This window comes from Balaenoptera borealis (assembly GCF_965194805.1).
Source record: "Balaenoptera borealis genome assembly, chromosome: 14".
Lineage (NCBI taxonomy): Eukaryota > Metazoa > Chordata > Mammalia > Artiodactyla > Balaenopteridae > Balaenoptera > Balaenoptera borealis.
Window position 1 is genome coordinate 82,206,916 of NC_138875.1, and position 19,573 is coordinate 82,226,488.

The following is a 19,573-nucleotide window of genomic DNA, read 5'->3' on the forward strand; positions in this document are numbered from 1 at the left end:
AATTTACCTGAACTCCCTCTCTACTGCATGCGCGGATGGGAGCAGCGTCCCTGGCGGTTTCTTCCTCAGAACCAGCTGATGTTTAGCCAGCCTGATGTAGTAGGTGGGATTTGACTGCCCGTGATCAAACTGAAGGAGTTCCAGTGGGCCTGCAAGTTTGAAAGCAAGGAAAACTCAAACCAGCTCTGGAGGACAAATGTGGACATTCTTCCTTTCTAATGACTACTGCATATGGATGCGGAGCGCCCTGATTTGGAATGCACTGTAAGGGAGGCAGCTCCTCCCGGGGTACCAGACATGACTGCGTTCCAGGCAGACTCCCCACCTCCAGCTCGAGTCCAGAATATCACACTATGGTGTGGCAAAGGCCACTGGATTTACACCATGACAGTTTTCACTCTGTGCAGGTGTCCAATTTTGTCCTTCTTGCCAACTCCTGCTCCCTAAAGAAAAATTTTTTAGTTCTGTTTGTAAAACACAAGCACAGTCATGGAAACCCATCTTGCTAAATGGAATGCTTTAAGCTGAGGATGAAAAGTGCCCTTGTGTGCCCCTCACCCCATACTCGGCCACACCACGCCTGACAATGACGTGACAGCTAAAAGGAGCTATGCAGAGGCCTGCAGCTCGAGCCAAAGCTGCTTTCAGGAGATGCGATTTCCCACCCCAGCAGGCTGAACTCTGAGGCTCCCTTGCAGAAACAGCCTAATCAACCCTAGTCTTCACAATGAGACGAACTCTACACACAGATTCGCAGGAAATGGGAGTTTGCCTGACTTAGCTGGTCTCGTCAGAAAGGGTCCCTCAGCTTCATAGAGGCTCTAAGAACAATCCCATCACTGGAAAAAATCCTCATGCGAAGCTGCACACAAAGGGTACTTTCAAATGGTACAGATGAACTGGTTTGCAGGGCAGAAATAGAGACACCGATGTAGAGAACAAACGTATGGACACCAAGGGGGGAAAGCGGCAGGGGGGGGTGGGATGAACTGGGAGATTGGGATGGACATGTATACACGAATATGTATAAAATGGATGACTAATAAGAACCTGCTGTATAAAAAAACAAATAAAATTAAATTTAAAAAAAAGTACTTTCAAGGATCAAACTTTATCACCAGGTAGAAATTTCTTCAAAAGTTCATGCAACTATACTTTCATAAAATAAATTTTAAAAGAAAAACGTCATGAGGCACCTGTTTTTCTGAGGGTGGAATGTGAAGAAGGAGCTAGAGGTTCCTTTGAAGAGATAGAGACGGCTTGTCAAATTTTAAATTCGTGCAACTTTTAAGTCACCTTCACAAAACAGGTTGTCATCTCGAAAATATTAGAAACACTCAAACACCCCTGGGCACATACTGCAAGCTCCTCTCCTCCGGGACAGCCCTTTGCAGGCAATTGCTGCCACACCACACTCTCACGTGGAACAAGGGCCAAGTACACTTTGGGGATCCATAAAAAAGGAAGTCAGTGCTTTTTCCCAAGCAAAACAGAGCAGCACTCGGGTGCCCTGGGCTCACTGAGCCCACTGGCTATTTTCTTCACCACATGGCGTCTTTGTCTCCAGCATATTCCACTAAGGACTGAAAGTGAGAACCAGACTGAAAGCCTAGCCTTTACCAAAATGCAGAAACTTAGCTACCTGTGGCTTGGGTCCCCAGTAAGTCTTTGAGGTACTTCTCCAAGGAGTCCTTGGGAATTTCCATCGTCTTTCTCACAGGGCGAGTGTTTGGAACAGCCATTCTCAACGGAAAACCCAAAAGAGTTTCCAGTTCCTTTACTGCAGTCTCTGGGTCATGAACCTGGTTTCAAAGAGAATACTGAACATGGACGCCCAGTCAACCCTGCCCCTCCTCCTGCCTATTCTCTAAGAGGGTACTTTCTTAGAGGGAAATATAGAAGAAGTCAGTTCTCTGAGCAAGGACTTTGCAGCCAGGAGAGTCAGCTCATGAGAAAGCCTCAGAATGAGTTTCCTCCTCCCATTTAATTCCTAACCACATTAAACTTTCTTATCTGCTGGGAAGAGTGCCGGTTAAGAGTGAATGATACTCCCTCGTGCCAGGAGGGCAGAATATTGTGCTGTAGTGTCCACTCTGTCCCTACGGGCCCGTCAGCTAATAATGAAAACCCAGACGTAGAAAGCTGGACAGAGACCCCGCCACCAACGTGGCTCCTCCTGCTTCAAAGCACTGGGGTGGCCCGTGTGTCTGGTAGCTGCTGGGTCCCCACCCAGAGCAGCATCACCAGGCCAGCAGAACTGTCACCCGAAATGTCTTAAGCCTGCCATTCACCTCCCTGTGTAACTCTTTTCTCATTCTGCCTTCTTACTTCCTATTGAAAATACAACTGGCTAGTCACCTAGATTTCATAATTAATAAAAAATAAAAAGACTACGGCAGGATGGGTGAAAACCACTAGAGGCAACTGCAACTATGAGTGTAAGAGGACTGCATAGAAATGCTTACACTAGTGCCTGGGGCACAACAGGGGTTCAAAAACAGTGACCTTTACCTTAATGGTGTGAATACCAAGGCTGGCAGCTGCTTTTAGATTCGGTCCAAGATCATCCAGAAAGATGGACTCAGAAGGCTGCCGGCCTAGCCGCTCCAAGCACAGCTTGTACATCCTGGCGTCTGGCTTGCAGACACCTTCCAGGCAGGATTCCACAACCTGAGGGAGGGACAGGAAGGAGAGATGAATGTCCCTAAAAGTGGTGTTCCCACGTACACCCAGTATATTTTCTGAAAAGCAGAGCAGAAGGAAGGCAGTGGAGATTTGTTATAACAAGTAACTTAAGAGTGTCATGATAGAAAATGATGTTGCTTTTTTAAGAGGAGTGATTTGGAAATACTGGGTTACAACCTGAGGGAAGACTCAGAAAACCAAAGTTCTGGTTCAGACAGAGTGAGTGACCTTGTGCAAACAGCGAAGGCACTACGGGCTTCAGGTTCATCGTCAGGAAACTGGGAACACTAACAGCCATCTTACCTATCTTAACGGTAGCTGGGAAACTTAATGAACTTGAATGTGTTCCAAAATGACATAGCAGTTTGCTAATGTTAGGTGTTGTGAATGCACAGAACAGAAGAAAAGCTGCATGTTTCAGTTTTAGAGAAAGTATTTCACCATTTTCTCAGAAAGAAGGCACTGTTTACTGTTATAAAAGAAACATGACTTTAATGTCCATATTTCAGAAGTTGAAAAACAAACAGCTGTACTCAACCTAGACAGATAAATCCCACAGGATGGCTAACACCAAAGAGATCGTCAGTGGCAAAGACATGGTTCCCTTTCATGCAAAGAGCCTCCTGTATCCTGACAGCCTTGCTTCAACCTGTATCTGATCCAGAACTGGTGGGGTGCTGCTGAGGGTTCAGGAGAACCCTGAAACAGCTGTCTCAGTGTCAGGCTACCTCTGATCCAGCAACCCCAAGTCCTCTGACACTGTCCCCATGGCTTGATCTCCTGTGAGCAGGCCTAAGACGTCCATAGAGGCCTGTAACCAATACCCTCTGGTCTGCCCAAAGAATAGAACTAACTCCCTCAATCACTCCTGAATTGACCCTCGCTCTCCAAGACCAAGGACAAACCTCAGAGGCCCTCCCTCTCCTCCAAACTCCCATTGTTCAAGGTTAGAGAAGAACTGCCTTTTCAGACAAATAAATGTTCTGAATAAGTTACTGACTCTTCCTGGTCTCCTAAGGACCTGAATGAGCTAAAAGAAGACAAAGAAGCTCCTTCTAAAGAAGATGTCAACAGTGGGTAGCAGAGAAGCCAGGTGTTTCAGACACCAATAAAGGCATCATGCGACAGGAAAGCAGCACAGCTGTACCAGCCGAGACAAGAGGAGAGGGGGAGCAAACCCTGGGGATCAGGGCCAAGTCTCACAAGCAGACATCTCCTCTCATAGGTGAGTACATTTGGAGAAGTGAAAAAATTCCTGAGATTTAAATTGGATAAGATCCCTGGACTTCTTGTGTTCTATTTTGCCAGATGAAAAATTTCTGGGGTTGTGTTTCACAACAATGTGAATATACCTAAAATTACTGTCCTGTATAATTAAAAATGGCTAGAATGGTAAATTATTTTTTTCATTGTACTACATTAGCATTTTTTATTTACATTTTTAAAAAATTTTATTTATTTATTTTTGGCTGTGTTGGGTCTTTGTTGCTGCACACGGGCGTTCTCTAGTTGCGGTGAGCCGGGGCTACTCTTCATTGTGGTGCACGGGCTTCTCATTGCAGTGGCTTCTCTTGTTGTGGAGCACGGGCTCTAGGTGCGCAGGCTTCAGTAGTTGTGGCGCGCAGGCTCAGTAGTGTGGCTCGTGGGCTCTAGAGCAGAGGCTCAGTAGTTGTGGCACACGGGCTTAGTTGCTCCGTGGCATGTGGGATCTTCCCAGACCAGGGCTCGAACCTGTGTCCCCCGCACTAGCAGGCAGATTCTTAACCACTGCGCCACCAGGGAAGTCCCTAGGATGGTAAATCTTGTATCGTGTGTTCTTTACAATAAAAAAAATAATGTAAAAGTTTTTACTTAAAAAACAAAGTAGATGGGGACTTCCCTGGTGGTCCAGTGGTTAAGAATCCGCCTCCCAATGCAGGGGTCATGGGTTTGATCCCTGGTCGGGGAACTAAGATCCCACATGCCACGGGGCAACTAAGCCTGCGCGCCACAACTAGAGAGCCCGCGTGTGGCAGCTGCTGAGCCCGTGCTCTCTGGAGTCCACGTGCCACAACTAAAGAGAAGCCCGCGCACCACAACTAAGACCCAACGCAGCCAAAAAAAAAAAAAAAAAGACATTACCCATTGCTTACACCTGGACACAAGCAAAATTTCAGACATAAAACATCCATACTAAAAAAAAAAAAAAAAAAGTAGATGAACAAAATTTAAAAGCCACATACACCTCAGCAGAAACACATTTCTGTGACATTGAAAAGTTCAGGAACAGCCTCCAGTGATGATGGGGATCACAGGAATGATTCCATTAGCTTTACTTCTTCCAAAATAATTTTTTTCTTTATAGCTTTAGAGAACAAAAATGTAAACCCCTGCTCTTGAGGAAACAGATTTTCAAAACTCCAGGTCTCCTGCAGACATAGAATATGAAAATGGATCTGAAAAGCACACGCCAGAGAGCCTGTGAAGCCTGAATAAACAAGTCCATTGTTTTAAAGACGCTCACAAGTCCTTAAGTAGTTGAAGGGCCCAATATGAGCCTGGCCAACTGATTCTGTCCAGATGAAGATACATCCGCATAGCCACACTGGAGGGAAGGAATCTCTGAAAATAATTACAATGTATTGAATACTTACCTATCTGCCAGGCACTCTGTAAAGTGCTTTGCATGCATTATACTCTGGGATTCACACAGCTACCCTAAACGAAGAAAATTCCTACTCCTGAACTACAGGTGAGGAAACTGAGGTCCAGAGAATCAAAGCTACTGCTTATAGCAAGCTGCAAGACAGGATTCAAATCTGGCTGAGGTCCCTGAGCACCAGAAGGGGAGGCTGCTTGGAGCAGGGCTGTGCTGTGGACCAGCGGGGAAACCAACAGTTAAAGTGGGCAAGGAGGCAGGCAGCTGTGCAGAGGGAAGAGAACTCTATCTCTGACTGGCTTTGTACAGGAGGAATGAGGAGGTGGGAGGTGAAAAGAGCATTAGGTTGGGTCGTTAATTGCCCATATTTGTGCTCTGAATTTTCTGCCTGTCAATCCAACTAGACTTTATGTTCTAAAATAGCACTATCCAATAGGACTTTCTACAATGATGGAAATGTGACACTGTCCTGTCTGACATAGTAGCCACGAGCCACATGTAGCGACTGACAACCTGAAATATGGCAAATGCATATTCCAGAGGGCAGGTCTTGTGTCTGTCACATTGAACACAGTATCCCCTCATGCCTAGCCAGTGCCCAGCACACAGTCACTGCTTAATGACAATGTGTTTTCCAACCGAATGAAGTTTAAGCAAGTCAATAATTCAGTAATTCATATCTGTCCCAGGATAACGATATACTTTCTCTTAAGGAAATGGGAGTCTTTCACAGAAGTAACCTCCTGGCACAGAAGACCATCTCCTGACTCAGAATCTTCTCAGGTACTTTCATAGTCTAGCCCTTCATGTGCTGTCCCACACGGTAGCCACTAGCCATATGTGATTATTTACATTTAAGTTGAAATGAAATAGAATTCCTCAGGGCCACTAGCCACATTTCAAGTGCTTAATAGCCATATGTGACTAGTAGCAACCATACTGGACATTTCCTTTACTGCAGTAGGTTTGTTTGCACAGCACTGGTCTAAGGATTAATGCCATAGAAATAGAGAGCAACGGGGTTGGTCTTTGAAGAGAAAAGGTCAAAGGGCCCGTTAAGAGGCGAGGGCTGACGAAAGTGCATGTGTTATCTGATGACTAAGGTTCAACTCCAGAATGAAAGGGAGTCTCTAAAGCTGAGGTTTCAACCAGTTATCAAAGCCCATAAATGACTGACCTTGCTAAGAGCTCAGTGATATTTTACAAGTCCTGTTTCCCACCTGTTATGTTTAATCCTAACTGAGTCAAGTGTGTGAATAAAAAATCCATTCATTCAAGGCCAACTGAGAGGCAGCATTAATGCTGCATCCTGAAGCAAGGACACAGACTTGATTCGGATTATTCTGGGCCACTGTGAGCTTACCACATCAAACTGTTTCCGGTCCAGGGGCAAAAAGCTCTTCCCATTGGGAAGATAAAAATTATTGCTCAAGACTGCAGTCTGAAGGCCTTTAGCCCGAATCTGAGTTATGGCCTCAGTCATCACTGGGAACTGCTTCGCCACTCGCTCACTGGTCAGCAGAGAGAAAAAGGAGTCCACGGGCACGGAGGTCTTTGACTAAGAATCGGGGAGGGGAGAGGAGAACAAGCCATCATTAAGAGTAAGAACAGCTTGTCACCAACACAGAAAAACACATATTCCTGGCTTCCTACCACTACCTGGTGTAAGACCCCAGGCCTTTGGCTTGCTGCCAAAAGGAATTCCCTCCCTCAGCCCTTGTGCAGAACTTTGTATATAAGGTTGTAAAAAGTGGCTTAGAATTAGAGTTACAGTGGTTAGGGAATGGAGCTATTTATATCAGTATTCCAGTTAAATGAGTTCTTTATTTCACTCACTCATTGTCAATTTTAAAAAGATTCAGAAGCCCCTAAGAGGTACATTAAACTCTATAAGTGTATTAAGCAGATGTAATTTAATTTTTAATGATCCAGAGACATTTGATGATTCTGCAATGCCTGCAACTTCACCATTACGAACTGAATGTCAGTTTCTGATCAATTTTTGTGTTTTTAAATTCAATCTCTGTGGGTTTTGAAAACCCTTATTTTATCATGTTTCAAAATCTGCAAGGCCAAGTCTGCTATTTTGATACACACGCACATTTTACAAGAGCTTTATTGAAATACAATTCACATACCACCCAACTGACCCATTTAAACTGTAAAATTCAACGCTTTTTAATATATTCACAAAGTTGTGCAACTATCAACAAATCAGTTTTAGAACATTTTCATCACCCTAAAAAGAAATCCCATACCCATTAGCAGTCGTTACCCATTCCTCCCCCCGACACCCCAATACTCCCAGTCCTAGAAAATAACAACTCTATTTTCTGTTTCTATAGATTTACCTGTTCTAGACATTTCAAATAAGTGGAATCATACAATATGTGGTCTTTTGGGTTGGCTTCTTTCTGTCACTTAGCAGAATGTTTCCTATACATATATTTAAATATTTATTCATTTATTTAAAATTGAGGTAAAAACACATAATATCAAATTTACTATTTTAACCACTTTGGGTGACATTAAGTACATTTACTGTTATGTAACCAAAACCACCATCTATCCACAGAACTTTATTATATCTTAAATTATATTTTAGCAGGGTTATTGTGAAGGTACATGAGTTAATACAAATAAAGAGCTTAGAACAATGCAGAGCCTTTCCAGAGAAAGGCTCAATGTTATTACTGCATTAAACAAGCTTTCTGATCAAAGCCATTATACAACTCCAGCTTCAGATGAACAGTAACTGATGGAGAGGCTTAGTACGTGATATTTTTACTTTTTCATTCGTGTAGTTAAAATTGAGTACCTGGGGATGGAAGAAATAGCTTAAAATCTTATAACAGGTTATTAGGTTTTCCCTTCTTTATTTTTAGTTTAACCAACTTAATGGATAAGTGTTGCAACCACTATTCTAGGCAAAAAGAATATGGAAATTCAAGTATGTTTATCACTCACAATTTCAGAGCAAAGTCTCCCAAATTTTTGTAGGAACTCCTCTGTTGTTATCTCTGCTCTCATAAATTTCATCCAGGGCCCATTTTCGCCACCTGAGATCAAGGCCTTCAATATAGTTCCAGAAGGGATATGATTCTGTACCTCCCATTCTACCGGAAGTAAAACATATGGTAAGTGAAACAGTAATATATGGACAAACAGCTGGGGTTTGGGGAGCAGGGGAAATACCATACAAGTTCCTGTGGCATCACTGTGGTGCCAAGTGGGTTCTATTGGGAACTCAGAGAAATTCAGGAAATGGAAAATCTCAGCTTGCACCTCCAAGGGAACAGCAATAATAATCTGTGTAACTGAGGGGACCATACTGGTGCCAAGCGTCAGGTCCATACCACCACCTTGAGATGACTCTGGACACTGCAGTACGAATTTTCTTCCCTGTTCTCTCATTGGCTGGTTCATATATATTAGGTCACTCACACAGTCCTGGCACATGGTAAGGAAGTGCATTAGGGAATAAAGCAGATTCTGACAGCACTCCAAAACGAGCCCTTCATTTTGTAAACCGTAGTAATCCTTCAGAGCAGTGTAGCTGGTACACTGAAACATTCACCTGGGGGCGCTGTCTTTGAGAAATAAAGAACAAAATTCTGTCCATAAAGAGCTAAGGCAGTGGATGGATTATTATTGTGTATACTGGAAACACTGGAACAGGGGTTACTTTTTCTTGTACAAGGGTGTTTTCTCTTTGTATAATATACCTGTTATGGGGCAAAAATATATACAGCATTCATAATTATATCTAAGATATATCAATAAAATACATTAGCACATATCTTTTGTTTAATGTAGTACCTGTGCATTGAAAATATTTCAGACAATATAGAAAGGTATAAAAAAGAAAGTTAAATGACAAAGCAATCCCATTCTTCAGAAATCACCAATGTGACCAATTCAGTATGTCTTTTGAGAATAACAGGACTTTCAAAACTCAATCCAAATAATAATACATCTTTAATTTTAGAACTAAAGTTAGAGCATTTTTTAGGATCTTAGAGCTGGCAAGCATGCAAGGAAAGGGGCACTCTCATATGCTGTTGATGGGGGTGTAAACAAATACAACCTCTATGGAGTGCAACATTTTAAATACACATTTACATTTGATGTAGTAATTCTGCTTCCAGGAATTTCTCCCACAGATATATTTATAAAAGTAAGCAAAGATTATGTACACGGCTGTTGTGCAGAACTGCTCACAATAAAAACTAGAAACTTGCACGTTACTAAAGGGCTTGTTAAATCAACCATGGTACATCCATATGATGGAATACCTCGTAGATGTTAAAATGTATAAACTAGGCCAAGCGTTGGCAAATTATGGCCTGGGGGCCAAATCTGTCTCCCATCTGTTTTTGTAAATAAAGTTTTATTGGAACACAACCACACCTACTTGTTTACTATTGTCTATGGCTGTTGCTGGCTCCAATAGTAAAGCCATACAGAGACTGTATGGCTCGTGAAGCCCATCTAGTGCCCTTGACAGAAAAAGTTTGCTAATCCCTTAACTAGACCTATGCCTACTGATGTGGAAAATTTGGCAAGATATTCTACTGGGTCAGAAAAAAGGAAAGGTACATAACAGTGTGTACAGTATGACCCAATCTGTGTAGACACAGTTTACACACACACACACACACACACACACACACACACACACACTCACGTATATATAGGCAATTTTTGGAAGGATAAACAAACTTTTCACAATGATAACCAATGAAGCCTAGGACTAACCAGGGAGGGATGGAGGTGACAGTAAGAAATTTGTCTTTGTATTTTTTTTTTTTTTAGGTGCACTTTTATTTATTTATTTATTTATTTTTTATTGGGGTATAGTTGTTTTACAATGTTGTGTTAGTTTCTACTATACAGCAAAGTGAAGGAGAGTTCCCTGTGCTATACAGCATATCTTTGTATTTTTAAAAATATCCTTTCAGCACCAACTATTTCATAAATGAGGTTGGCATAACTGAGTTTCTGTATAGAAAAAATTTAATTAAATCCCTGCTTCTCACCATCACAAAAATGAATTCCCAACAGACTAAATACCCAAATCAGAAAAAAAAACCCTCTAAAAGTTAGAAAACAATATGCAACGTCTTTATGAACGTGAAGAAAAAAACGACTTCCTTAGCCTAGTCTCATAACACGCAAGCCATAAAGAAAAACACAGATAATTTTGATGACATCAAAAATGAAAATTTGGGTATGGCAAAAACATTACAAATATAAAATAAAAACACAAGTCAATAATAACAACAACCACAAGACTTACTAAGTGCTCCAAAGATTCCAGGCACTGCTGAATAACACACCATTTAAAAGTATGAGCAGGATTTGAAAAGGCAGAGGTGGCAGGGAAGGGTAGCTTTGATCAGAGAGAACAGAACTTGCGAAGGCACAGGAGTATAAATACATTTGACAAGTTTAAAGAGCGTCAAGTAGTCCAAGGTAGCTGAAATGTGGGCGTACATAGGAAATGGCATGACGAAAGGACATGAGAGCTGGCTGTGAGAGGCCCTGGAACCAGGTAAAGCTTCTGGTTTTAATCTAAGTGAAAAAATGCAGGCCCTCAAGGATTTGAAGCAGGAGAGGGAAGGGATAAGATGTGTGTTTCAGAAGGGCAGTTCCAGGCACTGTGTGCAAGGTGGTGCAAAACCCAAAAGGCCAGAGGTAGAGTTAGGAGTTAGGGGGCTGATGTGCCAGTGCAGGCGGGAGAATTTAGGAATCTAACTTGTGTAGAGGCAGTGGCAGTGGAAAGAAGCGAATAGGTTCTCAAGACATTCTGGAGAAAGCTGAGAAAATCCCTGCCAAGTAACCTTTATGTTCTCTGTAAAAGGAGACTTGGCTGTCTGCCAAGTATGAAGGTTTGGTCTGGGGAAGTATGGTGGCTCCGGGGGGAGTTTGGAACAGCCCTGTAGTGAATGCAAGAGGAATATGAGTGGAGGAATAGAGAAGCTGAGGGCTCAACTGCAGCTGGAGCCAAAAAAAAAAAAAATAGCTCACCTAACCAGTTAGCAGAGCTGGGTAATTTTGCAACCAGGGGCACAGAAAACCTGAAGTTGGGTTGATTTCGCATAGAAAACTGCCCAATCAGCAACCACAGTAAGTCAAAAGAACAGGGGCAGCTGTTTGGTCCTTCTTCCTTCCTGCTGGCTAGAATGGGAATGTGATGGCAGAAAGTGAGGCAGCCAAGCCTGACCCATGTGGTGAAAGTGGAAATGAAGTACACTCACAGCACAGCAACACAATGAAAAGAGCCCAGGGCGCTGACATCACAGAGCAACACACTGGCCCAGACCACCTACCTGGACTTTCATGTGCAAAAGAAATTAACTTCAGTCTTGGTTCAGTCACTGTTTTGTTAGGTTTTCTAACACTTCAAGCCAAACAAATCACACTTAAGTCAGTTGAACTGAGTGGGTAAAAAGGTAATACCAGGAGGGGCTGAAAAAGGAAGGATCAGAGCCTAGAGGTTTGATCTTGTAGTAGCAAAAGCAGGTTTAGAAGGGAGGTTGGTGGAAAAGGAAAGGCTATGATCAGAGCGGGGAGGGGGGCTCAGAGAGGATTTCAGGATTCAGAAGTAGTTCTCAGGGAAAGGTAGTTAAATTCCACCAATAACATTAACAACAATAACAACAGCAGCTCGTCGTTTATTGAGAATTTCAGGTGAGCCAAGCACTCATCCTGCTAATCAAGTGCTCTCCATGAATAATCTCATTTAACCCTCCTCCAACCCCAAAGAGGTAGGTACTATCATTGGCCGTCATTTAATGATGAGGAAACTAAGACTCAGAGCAGTTAAATAATTTGCCCAAGATACTCAGCCACTAACTGTTGCTTGGAATTTGATTCAAGAGCAAGTATAGTACCCACTGGGACACACTGCCATCTCCCCTCACCACCATCCTTTCCCCCACCCCTACCCACCGCAGTCTCCAAAGGTGAAGTAGAATGAAGAGCTCACCTGCAGCCACTCTCCCTGGAGAAGGAATGAGAACTCCGCCCATGTCAAAAATCACTGCTCTGTAGGTGCCGCCTCCAGAATGTGTCCATCGCCAGGCTCCCTGGTGCCTGCCCTGGACATGTTTCACGAAGACCGCCCTCCAAGCCCGCTGGAGCTGTGCAGACTGCAAAAGCCGCCTTAGGCACATGTTGGGGCCGAGGCTGCGGAGAAGGCACAGGACACAGTTTGCCGTCACTGCCTCCAAGCAGACCTCCACCCTGGTGCTCAGGGTGGCACCTGCACACCTCCTCTGACCTCCAACCAGGGCTTCAGACACCACCAGAGCGAACGCAGTATCTCCACCCTCCCTGACCACTCCTTGCCTAAGTTCCTTGGCTCAGGAAAGGGCTCCACCGTTCTCCCAGCCACCCAAGCTGGAAAACTGGATTCACCCCGACTTCTCTCAGTCCTCCAGCCAGACACCTCCGCTCCGGGTGCTGTGCACGGCCCATCCTTCCTCCCGAAGCTCTCCATCTACCTCTCTCCACTCTCACTGCGTGATATCAAGCACGGACCTTTGCAACGGCCTCCTAACTGGTCCCCCTGCCTCTTCTCAAACCTCATTCTTTCTTCACTCTTCAACCAGTTATCATTCAAGATTGCAAATTTGATCATATCCGAACCCCATTTAAAACCTCCAATGGCTCCCCATTGTCCTCAAGATAAACTCTCAGTTCCTTAACCTGCCTGAAAAGGCCCTCTGAGTTCTGCCTCTCCCCTTTCGGCCACAGCTCTCCCTCGTATTTCATCTTAACCGGGGTGATGGGGACACTCAGGTCCACGGCAGCTCCCTCAAACACGTGATGCTCTCCTCCTGCTGCCAGGCCTTCGGGTATGGTGTTTCCTTGGCCTGAATGCTCCCTTCCATCTGTTACATGGCTAACTGCAAATTGTCCTTTAGGCTGTAGTTTACCTGTCACTTCCTTCGTGAAACCTCTTCTGGCTACCAGAAGAGCCCAATGAGCAGCATGCCCTGTACCCACCTCCTCCTAGCACTCACGATGCCACCACCCCATCACCCCTCCTACAGAGCAGGGCGATGTCCTCCTGATTGTTCTCCATTGCCTCTTTTCTAAACTTACTTTCAAAAAGTTCGGGAAAAAAACCAAAATACACATAACAGGTACACGTGTATATAGATATATAAACATGTATAGACATAAATCAAATGTGGCAAAATGTTAATAATTAATCAATCTTGGTGAAGGGTACATAATGAAGGGTATATGAGAGATCATTGTACTATTCTTCAACTTTTCTGTAAGTCTGAAATAAAAACCTGGGAAAAAAACAAAATAATTAAACCAAATTCTATTTGCAGTCAGTTCCACTTGAAAATCTTGAAGCTTCTCATGCGATGTCTATGGTTAAAAAGCTTACTAAGAAGCAAGTTAGAGCAAAACAGGTTGGTAAGACACCCTGCCTGTTCATGGGAGTCACTTTAGTGCCACCATAAGGACTAAATAAACTCTGTAAGATTCTAAAGAAAGGATTCTTTTTTAAAAAATATTTATTTATTTATTTGGCTGCGCTGCATGCGGGATCTTTGTTGTGATGTGCAGAAATTTTAGCACCGGCATGTGGGATCTAGTTCCCTGAGCAGGGATCCAACACGGCCCCCTGTATTGGGAGCACAGAGTCTTAACCACTGGACCACCAGGGAAGTCCCTAAAGAAAGGATTCTTCTTTTTTTTTTTTTAGAAGTATTCGTGATGCCATTCTTTATTAAGGTATCAAATAACTGTATCTGGCCAGACAGCCACCTAAAGAAAGCATTCTTAAGAAGCAAATGTTCAAGATGACATAATGTGCTTCTTATGTAATTGGAAATTTGCTGGATTGGCGCATGAATGCTGAAATGAAAAATGTAAAGACTGATTTGCATTTTGGGTTTTACCTACGTTCCTACGCCATGGCCAAAGTTAGTGGTGGAAGGAGAAATTTATTTATAGGCTCCTAAAAGTGTCAACACATTCTCTGTGAGGGCTTAACAGAGATGAAAACTGTCTCTGGCTCTAAAGGGCTGACTTTCATCCTCATTGAGGACACTGCCCTCCTCATAATCCTGCTAATGGATAAGTGGGCAACGCTCCCACGACTACCTTGCTTCTTCCTTCCAACTAGAAATGATAGTTCTAGCCACTTCCCAATGCTCTCTTCGGAGCAGGTTAGCGCTGTGATTTCTCATACCTCCTGGTACCTCCGTGGTACATGCCCACTGACTGGAATGTCTTCGCCTGTTTATCTGCTGGTAAATTTACACTATGTTTTACATCACAGCCTCAGCTTTACCTCCTCTAGAGAGGCTAGTCTTTCTTTTTCCTGGAAGACTCTGAAACTACTTTTTTTTTTTTCACTCTCATTGCTTCTTCTCCATACCTTCACTAGGAAACTTACCCCATCACACAGTTCCTGTTTTCAACTCTATCTGCTCCTCTACTTATCAGCTCCTTAAGGAAAGGCCTATCTTACTTCATCTTTGTATATATCCATCCCCTAGGACCTAGCATGGTGTCTAGACACATAGCACATGCTCAGTAGAAACATGAGTTGGAAGGATGAATAAACTGGATGAATCAGAAAATAGGGGATAACCTTCCTTTGTGGCACAGTGGTTAAGAATCCGCCTGCCAATGCAGGGGACACGGGTTCAGCCCTGGTCCGGGAAGATCCCACATGGCGCAGAGCAACTAAGCCTGTGTGCCACAACTACTTAGCCTGCACTCTAGAGCCCGAGAACCACAACTACTGAGCCCATGTACCACAACTACTGAAGCGCACGTGCCTAGAGCCCGTGCTCCGCAAAAAGAGAAGCCACTGCAATGAGAAGCCCGCGCCCCGCAAAGAAGAGTAGCCCCCGCTCGCCGCAACTAGAGAAAGCCCGTGCGCAGCAACGAAGACCCAACGCAGCCAAAAATAAATAAATAAAATTTAGGACTTCCCTGGTGGTGCAGTGGTTAAGAATCCACCTGCCAATGCAGGGGACACGGGTTCGAGCCCTGGTCCAGGAAGATCCCACATGCCACGGAGCAACTAATCCCGTGCACCACAACTACTGAGCCTGTGCTCTAGAGCCCGCGAACCACAACTACTGAGCCCACGTGCCACAACTACTGAAGCCCGCAGGCCTAGAGCCTGTGCTCCACAGCAAGAGAAGCCACTTCAATGAGAAGCCAGCGCACCGCAACAAAGAGTAGCCCCTGCTCAATGCAACTAGAGAAAGCCCGCGCACAGCAACGAAGACCCAATGCAGCCAATAAATAAATTAATTAATTAAAAAACAAAAAAAACCCAAAAAAACCAAACCTTCTAAAAATAAATAAATAAATAAAATTTAAAAATTAAAAAAAAAAAAGAAAATAGGGGAACACAGGGGGCAGGCATAGTGATTGGCAGCCACAAAGAAGTGTAACAAGCCCAATTTGCCCATCTCTAGAGAATAATTCTAGTTCCCTGAAACTGGCATTTTCCTCCTCTACCGTAAAGAATATGTCTTCTCTCTGTCTCTCAGAATGAGGTCAGTATGATGATGCAGATTTGCTATCTAAATTATGCTTTCATAAATATGCACACATAGTGTATGTTTCCACATATTAAACAGATAGTTTAGTAGAGATTGAGTGTTGGCTCTGGAATCAGATTGCCTGGGTTCAAAGTCTAGCTCTGCCACTTGCTAAGTGTGAGATCCTGAGCAAGTGACTCTCTGAGCCTCAGGTTCCTCTTCTGTTAAAATGGGAACAATTATACTACCTGTCTCATGAAGTTGCTGTTACGATTACATAAGATAAAGTATGTAAAGCACTCAAGTTAGTACCTGGCACACCATTAAATGTTATCTACTACTGTAATATACTACTAAAAAGTTCACATAAGGGACTTCCCTGGAGGCCCAGTGGTTAAGACTCCACACTTCCACTGCAGGGGGCACGAGTTTGATCCCTGGTTGGGGAACTATGATCCCACATGCCAAGTGGCGTGGCCAAAAATTTTTTTAAATAATAATAATTTTTAAAAACTTCATGAGGTCTCATATATTATATGCATATAGCAGGTGCAAATGGCATATGCAGCTTCACAAAAATCAGACGGTCAGTGGGGGCAATTTTGGCTCCAAGGGGACGTTTGGGAATATCTGGAGACATTTTTGGTAGTCACCACTTGGGACATGCTACTGGTACCTAGTGGGTCAGGGCAGGGATGCTGCTAAATATCCTATAAAGCATAGGACACACACACACCCCAAAGAATTATTGAGTCCAATAATGTTAATAGTGCAGAGGTTGAGAAACCCTGATATAAACAGTGTATACTGAAACTAACTCATAGGGTGCAGCCACAAGCTATAAATATCATTTGGTCACATTATATGCATATACAGTCCACACACCTATACATGTCCACGACGTGCTGTCCACGACACCTTTACATGTAATGGTAGCATATACCTAGAACAGCGTTCTGTCACATATGTGCCATATATGTATTGACTGTGGCTCTCCATGTCTACATGCTAAAGGCAGTCTGAGGTACTGGAAAGAATGCTGACTCTCAGAAAAACTGATGTAAATAGAGCCACAGGCTCTACTCATTTCATTATCACAGCTGTATAGGGATATTATCCCAATTTTACGCAAAATCTAACTCAAAGTCACAAAACAGGTGAACAGGGTCTACTCATTAATAACAGGAACTGCGTGTTCATCTCATTCACCCTCAGTACACATCTGTGAAGAGATGGGGCAGGGAGTGGGACCCAGATGTATCTCCATCTCTGGGCGTTTAACCAGCCCACCGCCCTACCTTAACAGAATCAGAAACCCTGCAATCGAGTCCCGACTCCCGATGGGTCCTCAGAGAAGCGTATTCACCTCTCTGAGCCTCAGCGCACCTGTCTGTAAAGCGTGGCTGACACAAAGCAACCCTGCCTACAGCTAGAGCGAGAGATCAAACAGGACAAAAAGAGGCCAGAGCTCTCTGCAGGGCGCGGGTTCCGCGCACAATTCGGAGACCTCGCGGAGCCAGAGACCCCTCGCCGTCAGATGAGCTGGGATGAGGGAGAGGTCTCTCAGATAGGCTAACTCCGGTCTGGGCGCACACCCACCGATTCGTCTACTGGGGGCCCAGCTTCCGGTATCCCAGTGACGTGCCACCTCCACAAACTCTTCGAAATCCCGTCCCGAAGGGCGCAGACTCACCTCCCCGCAGACACGCCAATCACGTGCCTGCCTCCGCACCCAATCAGAGGGCGCGCTGATCCGAGCATGCGTAACCTCACGGGTCAGGGACGGCGGCCGGGAGGCGGAAGTGGAGGGTGTTGTGGCTCAGACGTTGGCGACGGAGCTGCTGCTGCTGAGGCGGCTGCGGCGGAGCTGAGGCGCGGCGGCGGCGCTGCCGCCCCGGGCCGCTCGGCCTCAAGGCTCGTCTCCCAGCCTCGCCTGAGCCCGCCGGGGCTCGCGCCGACCAGCGCCTGCCCTATGAGTGTGTCACTGGTTGTCATCCGCCTGGAGCTCGCAGAACACTCGCCGGTCCCCGCCGGCTTCGGCTTCAGCGCCGCTGGTGAGTCCGCGGCCTTGCCGCCTCCCCCGTAGCCCGCGCCTGGGCCCCAGGGGCTCGTCCTCCCAGAGTCCGGGTCCGAGGACGGGCCGCGACGAGGGCTTTCGCCTCAGTAGGAAGCCGAGAGGTGGTTGGGATCCCTCTCATTCCCTCCGTCCTTAGGAGGTCTTCCCAGATGTCACCTCTGGGAAGCCTTTCCCGGTCCCTCCTTCCTGGTGCCTCCCCATCGGGACTCTTTATATTTGGCGCGTCGCTCTCTCCGCCCTGGGTTGGGGCCGAGTTGTGCGAGTTGGTTTCCTCTACGTTTTGTGAAGGCAGAGACGGAATCCCCAGCTCGCTGACGGCCCCTGGTTTAATTAAATCGTTCCTCTTTGAAAGACTATTTATTTAAGCGCCCTGTAGCAGTAGTTATACTTGTAATTAAAACGTGTACACTTCTGGTATCCGAGCACTGTACTAAACTCTTCGTGTGCACTGTTTCTAATTATCTTCATGTAACCCTATTAGTTAGATGGGTGTATGACCCTTTTACAGAACTGGGAAGCTGAAGCCCAGGGATTAAGTGCCTTGCCCACGATCATCTGTCAGTGGCAAAACGGGTATTCTGCCTCAGAGAGCTGGACTTGAGAGTCTGAGCTCTTCATTCCCAGCCACACAGCCGCCTCAGTGGGGAATGCAGGTGTGGTTCTGCTCCTTGGACCTCCAACAATTACCTAACAACAACATTCGTTCAAGAAATAGTTTTTGAATGTTCACTCTCTGTTGGAGCTTTAGTTGTGTGCGGAAAGGGATGTGGTCCTTGCTTTAATGGCACCAGCAGTTCAGTTCGTGGAGACAGATGAAGTAACTAATTACAAAATAAATGTAGGGACTTCCCTGGTGGCGCAGTGGTTAAGAATCCGCCTGCCAACGCAGGGGACACGGGTTCGAGCCCTGGTCCGTGAAGGTCCCACATGCCGCGGAGCAACTAGGCCCGTGAGCCACAACTACTGAGCCTGCGCTCTAGAGCTTGTGCTCCGTAGCAAGAGAAGCCACCGCAATGAGAAGCCCGCGCACCGCAACGGAGAGCCGTCCCCGCTCACCACAACTGCAGAAAGCCTGCACACAGCAACGAAGACCCAGCACAGCCAAAAATAAATAAATAAATTAATTAATTAATTTAAAGAATAATAATAAATGTAGAATTACAGCTGTGACAAATGTGAAGGAAAGGAAAAAAGAGTTTGGAAAGCTATTACAAGAGGATGTGTCCGGTTTGGGGAAGGGGCCTGGGGCTGGTAGGGATGGTGTCGTTGGAAACTTCCCTGAGTATGTGAGTTTTGAAGCTGCAAATTAAAGATTGAATGTGATTTAATAGGCTACTGAGTTCTGAAAGTCAACTAAATTGACATAGGTCACATATACACTTCTACATGGGTCAGTCGTTGATTCATTAATTTATTCAACAGATCTTTAAAGAGCTTCCAATGTGTGGTAGGTACTGTAAGTGCAAGGGATACAGTGATGGGCAAAACAGGCCTGATCTCTGCTCTGATACAGCCTATATTAAGGATATTCCAGTCGAGTTTCCAAATTCCTTTTCCATTTTTGTGTGTTTTAGTGATTTAAGACAATGATCATGGATTTCCAGGGCATGATAGCATAAGGGTGTTTAAGAAGACTACCCC

General features: G+C 44.8%; 2 protein-coding genes across 7 annotated transcripts in view; one reads left to right on the forward strand and one right to left on the reverse strand.

Moving 5' to 3' along the window:
- Positions 1–17,585, reverse strand: part of ACAD10 (acyl-CoA dehydrogenase family member 10) — a 50,095-nt gene extending 32,510 nt beyond the window's left edge. For 2 of the 6 annotated variants that reach the window (XM_082355864.1, XM_082355865.1), the window contains exons 1-7: positions 16,741–17,122; positions 12,315–12,514; positions 8,291–8,439; positions 6,687–6,881; positions 2,512–2,670; positions 1,643–1,802; positions 8–149 (exon numbers count right to left, since the gene is read on the reverse strand). In XM_082355864.1, the coding sequence (XP_082211990.1) occupies positions 8–149; positions 1,643–1,802; positions 2,512–2,670; positions 6,687–6,881; positions 8,291–8,439; positions 12,315–12,514; positions 16,741–16,748 (1,013 nt within the window). In that variant the 5' untranslated portion in view covers positions 16,749–17,122. The other 4 variants (XM_082355863.1, XM_082355861.1, XM_082355862.1 and 1 more) reach the window with 4 other exon arrangements.
- Positions 17,586–17,632: 47 nt separating this feature from the next.
- Positions 17,633–19,573, forward strand: part of BRAP (BRCA1 associated protein) — a 30,726-nt gene continuing 28,785 nt past the window's right edge. The window contains exon 1 of the mRNA XM_082355921.1: positions 17,633–17,909. Coding sequence (XP_082212047.1) covers positions 17,828–17,909 — 82 coding nt within the window. The 5' untranslated portion in view covers positions 17,633–17,827. The remainder of the gene's footprint in view (positions 17,910–19,573) is intronic.